The sequence below is a fragment of the Takifugu rubripes genome, chromosome 11 (assembly GCF_901000725.2).
Source record: "Takifugu rubripes chromosome 11, fTakRub1.2, whole genome shotgun sequence".
Classification (NCBI taxonomy): Eukaryota; Metazoa; Chordata; class Actinopteri; order Tetraodontiformes; family Tetraodontidae; genus Takifugu; species Takifugu rubripes.
Window position 1 is genome coordinate 9,120,418 of NC_042295.1, and position 12,294 is coordinate 9,132,711.

The 12,294-nt window shown below is 47.3% G+C and overlaps 3 protein-coding genes across 4 annotated transcripts; 2 read left to right on the forward strand and 1 right to left on the reverse strand.

Moving 5' to 3' along the window:
- Nucleotides 1–480: 480 nt before the first annotated feature.
- On the reverse strand, nt 481–4,691 carry tbcb (tubulin folding cofactor B). Its single transcript, XM_003968355.3, has 7 exons — nt 4,508–4,691; nt 3,766–3,921; nt 3,507–3,650; nt 2,161–2,257; nt 1,463–1,654; nt 1,206–1,278; nt 481–1,097 (listed from the first exon to the last, which is right to left on the reverse strand). The coding sequence occupies exons 2-7, from the start codon at nt 3,883–3,885 to the stop codon at nt 983–985; spliced, it is 741 nt and encodes a 246-aa protein (XP_003968404.1). The 5' UTR covers nt 3,886–3,921; nt 4,508–4,691; the 3' UTR covers nt 481–982.
- A 657-nt stretch (nt 4,692–5,348) lies between these two features.
- six5 (SIX homeobox 5) lies at nt 5,349–10,757 on the forward strand. 2 transcript variants are annotated; one of them, XM_029843549.1, is made up of 4 exons: nt 5,349–6,133; nt 7,029–7,338; nt 8,209–8,419; nt 8,496–10,757. In XM_029843549.1, the coding sequence occupies exons 1-4, from the start codon at nt 5,448–5,450 to the stop codon at nt 9,122–9,124; spliced, it is 1,836 nt and encodes a 611-aa protein (XP_029699409.1). In that variant the 5' UTR covers nt 5,349–5,447; the 3' UTR covers nt 9,125–10,757. The 2 variants fall into 2 exon arrangements, with proteins under 2 accessions (XP_029699409.1, XP_003968472.2); XM_003968423.3 differs by having other exon boundaries at nt 7,029–8,419.
- On the forward strand, nt 10,394–12,291 carry LOC115251539 (homeobox protein six1a). The gene is given in 5 exon segments (XM_074084925.1): nt 10,394–10,422; nt 10,988–11,187; nt 11,190–11,314; nt 11,381–11,485; nt 12,088–12,291. Coding segments are annotated over 5 exon segments (642 nt in total). The 3' UTR covers nt 12,271–12,291.
- Nucleotides 12,292–12,294: the final 3 nt, after the last annotated feature.

Consider the following 12,294-nt stretch of genomic DNA (forward strand, 5'->3'; position numbering starts at 1 on the left):
TAGGAGCCAGAAACACTATGTTTTGTGTGTAACCCGTGACTCTGCAGCAGAAGCAAAAGGCTTTAATCTCCTCCCCCCAACAGGATGAATTCATCCCTTAAGCTTTAACCCCCCCCCCCCCCCCATTCTGATGTAATTGGCAGAGAGGTGAAGACAGACAGGTTTGAGCAGGCATCACTTCCTGGTGAACATTTACTAAAATCAAAACAATGTTGGTTTGTTTGCACGGAAATACCAAAGCTATCGTATGTCTGGCCTTAAAATAATAATTTGTAATGTTTAAATACAACAATTATTCCCATCTAGCAACACTGGCCCACTGGCATAGTGTCCCACACTACTCAGGCAAGTGAAAGGGAGATCTTAATTAGGCTGCAAAAATAGGGTGATGACAAAGTGTGAACCAATGCAGCTGTTTATGGTAACGATGGTGAAAACAAGTGCACGGCTGTTTTCATCTTCTATAAAGGGAGTCTTAGGTTTTCAGAAAACAACTGCTTTATTCCCAACAATTACAGTATAAAAGATAGCATGCACAAGAAATTGAACTATATTTCATTGACGAGAAGTGCGCAATGTTCAGGATGATGTTTTCACATTCATTATGATGCCAATCAATCAGTTTAATTAGCTTCCTGTGTGTGGTCATACCAGTGGATGAAGAGATGTTAGAGAAAACAGGTTCAGACAGGAAGTAAAAGCAGTCCACACTTTTTTACAAACTTTTCCCATCCATTGCTGCTGTCTCTTTTTCTTACAGTTTCTCCAAGATAATCATTCAGGACAGAAATATGACATGCTATTGATCTTCTGTCTGAATCTGCTTGGCGATTCTTATGGTAATGCCTCCCACACAGAAACAATCAAACAAAATATCTCTTTTTCTAGCATTAAGTTACTTTTTATCTATCTCTGGTTAGTGACAAGCTTGAAGTGCACTCATGTTTTTGGGGAGAAAACACACTATCCCATTATTAAACTCCTACATCTCATCTAGACCGTAATCTTCTTCAGGAAAGTCCCCGACAGTCACATTCAGAGGCTTCACAAATGCACCGTACTTATTCTCACACTCAAAGTACTGCTTTCCATCAACACTGTGAAGACAAAATATGTGATGAAATGGAATTACCAGTAAATACACCCTCAAACCAAGATTACAAATGTGCACAAATTAAAGGAAAAAAGACACGTTACGAACTTACGTTCCATTGTTCTTCCCCAGGGGCTCATCGTACTTTACACCAACCCAGTAGCCTGGCTTGAAAAGTGTCGTACCTACAAAGAACACCAATGCACTGGTCTTTATAGGAAGATTTATAAAGCTCCAACAACAACAAAGCTAAAACAACATTTATTTTCTTTCATAAACCTGTATCTAGGGCAACAAGTGATAAAATGAGCTACAACTCCAGCACATACGCCTTCACCCAAGCCAAAAGAGGTGAGTTTTTCCACTTACCGACATACATGACCGTGCCGAGCTTTGAGGGCTGTCCCACGACCTGCACTTTACATCTGCTGCCAACCGAAATGGCATCAGCAGCAGCTTTCTGCTCTTCTGTCTGAGCAGCGAGCTCGGCCTTCTTCTTGGCCATGTCTTCCTCATTAAAATGACCCAGTTTGCGTGTCTTCATGAACGATCTTGCCGAATCTGTATGATGTTGGATTATAGGAGCAAAATAATCACAAGGACAATAAAACTGCTCAGCATTTAAGAGATAAGTTTGAATAATATATAGGGAATGTTTAGTAAAAGTAAACAATATATTTTTTATGGAAATTCCACCAGAAGTGAGACATCGATCCATCTTCTACCTCTCTATCACCTGAGCCTATCCCAGCTCGATGCAAGACATGATGTATATATAAATACCTTTACTATTTCCCCCAGTATTTTTGTGAAAAAGAAAAAAATTATATTTTGATAATTGACTGAAATAGTAAACTACACAACCACTCCCAGTCTACATCTAGTAGGCACAAGGGGTTTTACTGCATGAAATAAAAAACATTAAAACTTATTACACATTTGTAGCGATATTAATTATTAAGAGTGCCACACCTCTCGCCTGAAGGCTGATGAGGCATCAGCTAGGAGTGAACACAGTGGTAGAAAACGGATGGACAGACATATTCTTTGAGGATATCAGGCTCTACCTGTTCTCTTCTCATATGCGTCATCTGATATTTCAACCTTCTGAACTTTGGAAACATCATTGTACTCGTCCACCTGCTGTCCACTTGTGTCAGTGACCTGAAAATCAGAACGACAGATTTAACAAACTACACCGGCATTTATGTTTGTTAGCAATTTCAGCCAATAAGTATTCTGTTCATCAAGTGTATCTTCACATTACAGACTACCGTAATTTCCGGACTATAAGCTACTACTTTTTTTCTACACTTTAAACACTGCGGCTTATTCTACGGTGCGGCTTATTTATGTTTTTTTCGTGGCGCACTATCACAACTATTGTGAATCAGTCCTTTTTACTAACTCTCATCAACGTGGAAAATACTAGAAGAAAAGCATATGATGCGACTTTTAAGTTAAAAGCGTTCACTCTGGCGGTTGAAGAAGGAAATCGAGCTGCCGCGTGTAATCTTGGCATACATTACGGTTATCAATGGCGAGAAGGTGGAGACGCCCGCCTGAAGAACTGATCGAAAGCAAAAAGACGACAAAAGCTCTTAGACGTAAACATCGCAGGTGGCCCGAGCATGAAAACGTTCTGGAAGACTGGGTCAACACACGGAGCGGCCGCGGTGTTTCCGCTGTACAAATCAGACGGAAGGCAAAAGCAATCGCCACCACGATGAAAATAGAAGATTTTAGAGGTGGGCCATCGGGGAGTTTTAGATTGTTCATTGTTTGAGTAAAAAAGCATAAACAACATAATTTGTGTGTAGCTGATACAAACGTATATTTCAAGGTAGCTGCATTACAGACACCGTTAGAAAAAAAAGCATTTACCGGTACAATATATTTGTTTATGTTGCTAAGCGGATTAAATTAAATGAAAAGTTAAAAAATCCTGATGTGATAAAAATTGGATTTAAGGTCTCTGTATAAACATACAAGTGAAAAGAGTGGCTGTTGTTTCTTACCTGTCTGTTGTCACTCCTCAGTGACTCGTCTCATACGGTAATAAAAACATCTACCGGTACTGAATGTTTTCGATCTAATTTTTCATATTACTACGTGGGATACCTGCGGTTTATAATCCGGTGTGGCTTGTATAAGTACAAAATTGATTTTCTTTCTAAAATTAGATAATGCGGCTTATAATCAGGTGCGCTCTATAGTCCGGAAATTACGGTACTACACCTGCTCAAACTATATAAAGTGAACATAAATGCCCATTTTACTCCCGATTTGTACACATTTTTAGCCATCATCCTTAACAGCATAAATCAACTTTTCACACATATATATATAGAGCTCGGGCCGACAACAATTTGACAATAATGTTAACTGTGCTTGGAAGGGACCAAATACTTACATGTATTTTGCAATAATTGTCTACATGATAAGATCCCAACAAAGCGTCGTTGTCATCCATTTTCTGTAGGAACTTGTCATCGGTACTAAACAACGCCAGGTTCATGCAGGAGGCAGGCGAGCCCACGATTATCTCCAGCTTCCCCTGATCACAATGTACAAAAATAAAATATTAACAAGTATTTTTTTTAAATACGTGATGAGGCCATGGCCAGTTTGTGCATTCTGTCAGACATGGGATAGATGATGAGTAGGCTCACCTTAAACTCTGCTATAGTGATGCTTCTCATAAATCTCTTCTCTGTTTCAAAGGGGGAGATGGTGCTTGTTATTCTTAGAGTAACAACAGGATCACTAACTACTGTTAATCCGCTGTCCATTGTGCTGACGGTTTCGATGCAACCTAAATAGGAATCCTGAAACGAAATAAAACAAGACATTTTGAGGACAGCCCCTATATCAGTGATCCATCCATCGTACCATATATATAAACAAGCAGGAGAATCCCCCCCACATGTTCTGACTTACATGTCTAGAATAGTATGTGAATATTCAGGAATTATTACAAGTTCACATTACAAAGTTGGTTGCTTTTCAAAGCCAAGGGGCTTTGACCTTTGGGAGATCATATATCCTTCAGCAAATGTAATCATCTATTCCTAAATTGGCCCATTATCAACGTTTCCTGAAAATGTAATCAAAATCCGTTTAAAACGCTGACTCATTTAGCTAAGAACCAAACAAACGTTGACTGTCACATGACCTCCTTGGCGGAAGTAAAAAGAATATGTGCCAAATCAGAGCAAATACGTCCATTGTTAATGTATCAGCTTTGTCTTAGCTGGTTTCTGCGTTAAAGCTAATACGTTAGCTAGTCGATTCAGCTACCATGACAACACATTGTAATGAGTTTAGTTTCGAAATCAGGCTTACAAATAATTATTCACAAATGCGTATGTGATATGTGAATGTTTGATACGAGGTATTGGCAGCAGCACCCACCTTTTAAAATAACAATGTGTTGGGATGTTCCGAAGAGGTGTGTTCCAACAACTACCGTGGCGCAACACGAATTTGACTTCCTGATACGCCCAGCTATGGGACATTGTTCCCACCCCCAAACTGGAAATCCACCAGTCACGAAGCAAAGCGCTTTGCCTGAGCCAATGGCGTGCGGGTGTAGAGGAGAGGCGGCTGCGATTGGTCGACTGTGGAAATGATTGGCAGGAAAACGAACCAATCAGTACCCCCAAACCGAGCTCTTTAGATCACCACAGAAATGCTATGGTCAGGCATATTTTTTTTAAATACAATTCGGGCATCTGGAAAATCCATTAGAAAATCTCGGCAAGAAATATTTTACGCTGCCATGTACAGTATATATTTGCACATAGTAAATATTTGTTTAATTAGTTAAAAGTCTAGGTTGCTTGTAACGTATTATCCTTTTCAAAGACTTCGACCCGAACCTAAGTGTAAAACACAAAGTTGTCTTGTGTGCAGTGTGGATGCAATAGCCAGTGAATGTGTCTGGCAGTGTTTGCATAAGAAATCCACCTCAAACACGGAACAGTCATAGCAAATACTGAAATAATATGGCAATTACACATATTAGATAAAGACGTGCGACGTAGCTAAAAAAAAAATAAAGGCGAATATTCAAGACAACGCATTCAATACAGCAACAATAACAAGGTTACTACTACTACTACTACCACCACTAATAATAACAACAACAATAATGTTAATAATAGGAGAGGGACCCTAAACAAAAGCATATTAGGTCATTCTTATGCTATGGAGGGGGCGTGGTCACCGGTGCCATACAGTCACATACATCGACGGTCTGGTCGACGTCGGGAAGTGGGAGAGAGCAGAGGGAGGGAGAGAGCAGAGGGAGGGAGGGAGGAGGAACCACTGGAGGAAAAAAGTTTAAGTAAAAATGGCTTCCTTGTCTTTGGAGTCTACGGAACAATCCAAAAACAGCCCAGAGGAGCCAGCGGGAACGGACTGCAAAAAGGAGAAGGATCCGCTCGAAATTTCGAAACAGCTGCTTCAAAGTTTCCAAAAGTCGGCTCTGACTTTCTCCACTGACCAAATATCATGTCTGTGCGAGGCCCTCCTGCAGGCGGGCAATGTGGAGCGCCTGTGGAGATTTCTCTCCACCATACCTCTGTCGTCCGAGCTGCTACGTGGCAACGAGACCCTGCTGAAGGCCCAGGCTCTGGTGGCTTTCCACCGGGAGGAATTCAAAGACTTGTACGCCATCCTGGAGAGCTACGCGTTTCACCCGTCTAACCATGGGTTCCTGCAGGACCTTTACCTGAAAGCCCGCTACAAGGAGGCGGAGAGGTCGCGGGGCCGCAGCTTAGGCGCAGTGGACAAGTACCGGCTCCGGAAGAAGTTCCCCTTACCCAAGACCATCTGGGACGGGGAGGAGACCGTGTACTGCTTCAAGGAGAAGTCCCGGAACGCACTGAAGGAGTGTTACAAGAGAAACAGGTACCCCACTCCCGACGAGAAGAAAAACCTGACCAAAGTCACCGGACTGTCCCTCACTCAGGTCAGCAACTGGTTCAAGAACCGCAGGCAGAGGGACCGAACTCCGTCCGGAACCCACAGCAAAAGGCAAGAGCCCCACACCAACACCCCGACCACTCCGCTCTCGTGGATCCGGTTTACATTTAGACGAAGTCTGTCCTCAACTTTTCTTTGTTTGCTTGTGCGCGAGTGGTTTCAGTCTTTTCTCGGTCTCTCTCTCACACACGCGCGCGCGCGCGCACCGTGCGTCAAACTTCCAAACCCTAACGCAAAACAAAGGCGCCGGCGAGAAAGATTAAAAACTGACCAAAAAGAGAGCACTAAAACCGGTGCGTGGGACGGGACACGGTCGACGGACACGGAAGGTTCGGTTTGACAGCGGCGAAGTCCCGCAGGTCCGAGAGCAGGAGCATGTTGCTTTGTTATGAAATGTGAGATCCAGGCGCCCACCGGGGCTCACGTTTCCCGAAAACCCTGCACTGCTGCCCAAGGCCTGCAGGGCGACTGGAGCTGGAGTGGGGAAAAGCAAAAACGAGTAATCTAATAAGGGTTGTGGGGGTGGGGAACACGCAGGAGGGAAGAACATCAAACCAGTTGCTTTGAAGCCCAGAGGGCCGCAGATTTACAGCCAGCGGTTACCAGGCAGCAGAGGAGATAAGGAGAAGAATGGCAGATTTATCTTATCAGACCTGAGGTCTGTGGTTATCCAGGCCGCTGACACACATTAACCTGCACAGACTGAAGGCATCGGCTCACCACGCGCCAATAAGAGCCAAATAACCAACAAAGGGATGGTTTATATTACACGCCCATGCGGATTGAGCAGAAAATCAGGGCAAACCACAGGAAAAAACCACCGTCCTTCAATATTCATCCACTAAAAAAAGTGGCTTGAATCTGGTTTTAAAAATTCTTTTGGGTATTTTTGAGCTCTTGGAAATTTCACCTTTTTTTAACTGTCTCAGTTTGTTTTCTGTCCCAGCGAGTCTGATGGGAACCACAGCACCGAGGACGAGGCCAGCCCCATGGACGACGTCCCCGACAAAGCGGAGGGGCCCGCCGGGCTGAGCGCGCCCATCATCTCGCTGACCACGGGGGCCGGCGGTCAGCTCATCCTCAACGAGTCCGGGAATCTTCTCGCCGGCGCCCAGTCCCTGCTCCTCAACGGAAACTCCCTCATCTCCAACGCGGGCGCCGGCGTCATCATCAACGGGCTCAGCATGGCGGACTGCCAGACGGTCACGCTGAATCCGGTGGCGACCAACTCGCCTTTGATACTGAACGGCGCTCAGGTGATCACCAAACCTAGCATCAACGCGCAGCCGCATGCGGTTCCCGCGGGAGAGGGAGCGTCCATGGAGGACAAGTCCAGTCGTCTTCCGGCGGTGGTTCTGAGCACCGACCCCACGCCGGCGTCCGCCGCTTCGTCTAAGGCGGAGAGTAGCGTGGAGATGGAGTTCATCCGCGTCCCCGATTCTGAAAGCAGCAGCCAGACGATATCGTCCTCTTCCTTGTCTCTGTCCCCCCCGTCGCCGGCTCTGGCCTCCCCGCTCGCTCTCCCCCGCTCTGCCGGCGTGGTGATGTCCACGTCTTCCGTGTCCTTCGCCAGTCAGCCGGTTGAGTACGTCGTCTTCGCCACCGCCGGCTCCCAGTTAAACCATAGTAGCTCTGTGGTCACCTCCGCCACCTCCATCCCTCAGGTCTTTTCCCTCCCCCAGGTTGTCCCTTCCATTCAGGGGGTGCCAGTATCCCAACCGGTCCAGCAGCCTTCAGGAGCCCAGCTGTCCCAGTGTCCCCAGTTGGTCCCAGTAGCCCCCCTCACCTCCACAGCTTCTCAGTTCCAGAATCAGACATTGAACATAATTAAAAAACCGGTGCAGCAGCAGCAGAATGCTCCCCCCAGTCTGCCCACGGGCACCACCACCATCGTCTCTGTCTCCCAGCTGGGTAATATTCAACTCCCCCAGCAGAGGGATCCGACCAGCGTGTCCGCCCGTAGCAAAATCCAGGTCCCGCAGGTTATTTCGATCTCCCCCCCGACGCAAGTCGTCCCAGCACCCCAACCCAAAGCCGCCGTGTCCCCGCAGATTGTCCCCGTCTCCATGCCGCAGCTGGTGCCCGTCTCCCCTCTTCAGACTTCTTCAAGCATCTCTTTCCCGCAGGTCGTCCCCGCCGGCCCGTCTCTGTCCATCCCGTCCGCCGGGGTGCCTCTGCAGATCCTGACGTCGGCTCCGGCGGCGCGACCGGCTGCGCCGGCCCCTCTGAAGATAAACCAGCTCAGGCCCCATCAGAGCGTGGGCTCGCCGAGCGGCGTGGCCCCTGGGGTGCAGCTCCTGAACTCTGGGATCATCCAGCTGCCCTCCACTCCTCCAGGTACGCTGAGATCACGACTGTTGTCTTTTTCCTTTAGCCTGAGCCCTGTTTTTACTGTTTGCTTTGTCTCGGGCAGGTAACCTTCTCCTCAGCGGGAGCCCCTACCTGAGCGTCCAGCAGGGGAAGCTGATCTTGACCATCCCGGCAGGTATTCAGCTCACCAGTCTGCCCCTGAAACCCGCCCCCGAGGCTCCGCCCGCCTCTAACGGAGCGAGTCTGGCTCTCACCCCGTCCGCCCCCGTCGTGACCTCTTGCCCGAGCGGCCTCGCGTCGCCTCCACTGAACTTCATCAGTCAGTCTCCCCCCTACGGCACCCCAGAGACCGGCGCCATCCCGTCCCCCCACACGCTGGACCATTCCGTGGGTCCTGCCACGCCCACTGCGCTGACCCCGGAGAGCATGCTCACCCTCAGTCCCATGTACAGCGGCGTGACCTCCAACACCCAGTCGCCGCAGCCGGTCTGGAGCCCCCTGCCGCTCTCCTCTTCGGCCGGTCTGACTTTGTTTGACGTCCGGGGGAAGGCGGACCTGCCCGTGGACCCTGGTTTGTTGGGCCTGCCTGGGGGGGAGTCGCTGCTGCTGGGGAGCCCCTCGCCGGAGCAGGACACCAGCTCCGCTTTAGACAACCCAGAGGAGATGGACGGGGACGCCAAGATTCTCACTCAGCTCCAGTCCGTCCCTGTGGACGACGAGCTGGGCTTGTAGCGAAAGGTTCAGCCGGTCACAGACGTTCCTGTCGACCTGAACAACTTAGGGAGGACTTTTCGGACCACCTCCCTCTCCCTCTGGGCTGGAAAAGGCAGGATGGTCCCCGTCATATTCCAGGATTCCCCCTTTACAAATGTAGCGACTCCTGCCGTCGGTGCCTTTCTTGATTTTTCACAAATCCAGGAAAGCGGAAATCATCAGCTTGGCCACGATAGAGTTCCTAAAAAGGAAAGGAAACGCAACATAAGCTCTTTTTTTTTTTTTTACAGCGTCTCTGAAGCTCAAAAAATCTCGAGGTGACTCTTTACACCGCTTCACTACAACAAAAACACTCCGGGAACAGTCGGGATTAGATTTTCTACTGACGCAACTCTTCACGACACAGTTTCTCCTTCAGGTATTCCCGTGTCGGTGATTTCTCCAGGCACGTAAAACAGTATTTCATGACACGTTACTGAGGTCTGGCGCCGGGCTTCACGTCTGTCGGTGAACTGCGTTGGAACGTGGCGGCCGCCCTCAAAGATGGGGACAAGGGTTCGTGCTCTATGCAACGTGCGTCGGCCCGTTTCCGGGCACCGAGTGGTGCATTTAGAGGAGAAGCGCATTTAAATGAAATTCTTTTATGTTTGTCTGAAATGCCGAGCGTTGAAATCGTGTGTCGGTTTCAAAATGATCACTAATGAGTGCCTTATTTGAATGATTGATGTTTTTGGACTGTTGTTATCACGTTTTGGGACGCACGTGTCCGTGCTCGTGTGTCGGTGTGAAACATCGTCGCACCTCCAGTCTCTGTATATTTTGCACCTTTGTCTCTCATGATGTTTACGCTGCGTCGCTACGACGACGGTCCTCTGTTGCTGTAGTGGGAACCTGGAAGACCTGGTGGAGCATCTGTAAAGTAAACCAGAGAATCCTGGGCTCAAACTTCAGGAAAAGCTCCTTTATTTTGGGGGGGGCTGATGTTCCCTCCACCAGCAGAGCTCACTGCTGTCGTTAGCAGTCAAACTTTGGCCATTTTGGTACATAAACACACACTTCAGTGTCCGATTTAGGAAAAAAAAACCCTATACGTGTTTGTATGTCCTTTTTTGTGCATCTATTTAAAGCATGTATCAATCTGTTTGTAGTTTGTACTTGAAAGATGTTTTGGAGAAAAGAAAACCCATAGGAAATGAGTTTTCGTTTTAATTTGAAAGGTCACGCTGAGGTTTTGGAGGGCTTTCGGACAGCGGGAAGGTCATTTTCAAACACGCTAGGTCCCCCGTGATGTCAGAAGGGATTCAGTGGCATTCGGGGTGATAAAAAACATCTTGTTTTGGTTCAGATTAGAATCAGGGTTGAAAGGGAAACGTCCTGTATGTAAAACAAGAGCCTTTTTTTTTTTTAACCAAAGTAAGTAGAGATTAAAGCCTCTGTGGGCTTCTGCACATTACTAGCATGTTTTCACTCTCCTACCTGACATATAAACTTCAGATGTAACCAAAGATAATGTATTTTGAATTGTTTTTAATAGTTTTATAAGGGATGATGTGCCTGTCCTGTTGTTGGTTGTTGTTTTTTCTGTTTTATATCCAAATGCATTCTATTTTTTATATTATGTGACATTGTAATAAACATTTACAGAAAGGTCTGAGGTTTCTTTTTCCAGACGCCAGGATTTGTTTTGTGCATTTTCTGTATTTGCCTACTGCTTTGATTCCTGATTTGTTAAGAAAAACCTATTCAAATGTGATTTTTGTGTGTGTGTGTGTGTGTGTGTGTGTGTGCGTTTACAGATGAGCGGCCGTGCTCCTCAGACGATGTGCAGCCATGATCTTCACAGCAGAGCAGGTTGTCTGCGTGAGCGAGGTCCTCTTGCAGAACCAGCATCTCATGGGCTTCCTCCACAGCCTCCCCCTTCTTTACCCCCTCCTGCGCTCACCCCAGGGAGCTGGAGAGTGGGTTGAAGGCCAAGGCCTCCATCGCCTTCCACCAGGGCCGCTTCGCTGACCTGTACGCGCTGCTGGGGTGCTTCCCCTTCTCCCCCCACAGCCGGCCGCTCCCGCAGCAACTGTGGCTCAGAGCTACACGGAGGCTGAGAGGCAGAGGGGTCGGCCCCTGGGAGCTGTGGGGAAGTACCATGTGAGGAGGAAGTTCCCTCTTCCAGGAACTATCAGGGGCGGCAAAGAGACCAGCTACTGTCCCAAGGTTTCAGCAGCACTATGGATCCATTGGTTTGTTTACATTTTTGTTACATTGTTTCTTTTTAATTAGGAAAAGTCACGGAGTATTCTCCAGGAGTGGTACCAGACTAAACCATATCCGTCCACCTGGGACAAGCAGGAGCTCGCAGCAGCTTTCAGCCTCACAACCACACAGGTCAGCAACTATTTCAAGAAACACCAGCAGAGGCGGGAGGGCCAGACCACAGAGGTCAGTGTGCGGCCCTCAGCTCAGCCAGCAGGGCCCAGATCCTCAGTTTTATCTAACTTTTTAAAATATCCGTGCAATGTTCGTCTTCATCAAAAACTAGACGAAAATGTAAAAAAAAAAAAAAGGTTCTTATATTTTGTATTAAAAAGCTGAGATATTTAATTTGTCAGATTTGCAATTTTTAAAAGCATTTTTGAGTGCAGACATAATTAAAATGTGTGATTGGTTAAACTGGGATTAATCGTTTCGTCCAAGGTTCGTTTGTGCAGCGACAGCGCCCTCTTGCGGCCACATTTACACACTACACAAAATCAACCCGGTTAAATCTGTTGGCTGCTTCTTTTGGACAGATCTTCTCTTCACCATCACTTTGACCCTCCACCTCTTCATCACATCCTCTGATTGTCTGTTTTACAATTTCTCTGTTTTTCTTTCACTTGGAGTTCTGCTGTGGAAATTATTACATTATTTGTAACATTAACAGGACACACATACAGCGTATTTATCCCGACTCCTTGACTATGAGACCCTGCCCTCTTGCTCCTCAGAATCTTACATGGCACGCCTTTGACAGCTCACCCCACCTATGTAAAGCCCAGTGTCAACGGAGGAAGGAGGACGAGTCCCTCCTTGGGTGCTTGGACGATGCTTTTAGGGAGACAAAGGACAACAGAGGCAGAAGGCAAAAGACACAATCTGCCTGTGGCTTTTCCCTTGAAAGGTCCATCTAGAATACAGCAGCACGACGCTGGCAA

Coding starts and splice junctions, on each gene's coding strand:
- six5 (XM_003968423.3), top strand. CDS start 5,448: ATGGCTTCCTTGTCTTTGGAGTCTACGGAACAATCCAAAAACAGCCCA. Junction 6,134..7,028: donor TCCGGAACCCACAGCAAAAG/GCAAGAGCCCCA, acceptor TTTCTGTCCCAG/CGAGTCTGATGGGAACCACA. Junction 8,420..8,495: donor GCTGCCCTCCACTCCTCCAG/GTACGCTGAGAT, acceptor TGTCTCGGGCAG/GTAACCTTCTCCTCAGCGGG.
- tbcb (XM_003968355.3), bottom strand. CDS start 3,885: ATGGACAGCGGATTAACAGTAGTTAGTGATCCTGTTGTTACTCTAAGA. Junction 2,258..3,506: donor ACAATTATTGCAAAATACAT/GTAAGTATTTGG, acceptor TCTGATTTTCAG/GTCACTGACACAAGTGGACA. Junction 1,655..2,160: donor CGCATATGAGAAGAGAACAG/GTAGAGCCTGAT, acceptor AACATCATACAG/ATTCGGCAAGATCGTTCATG.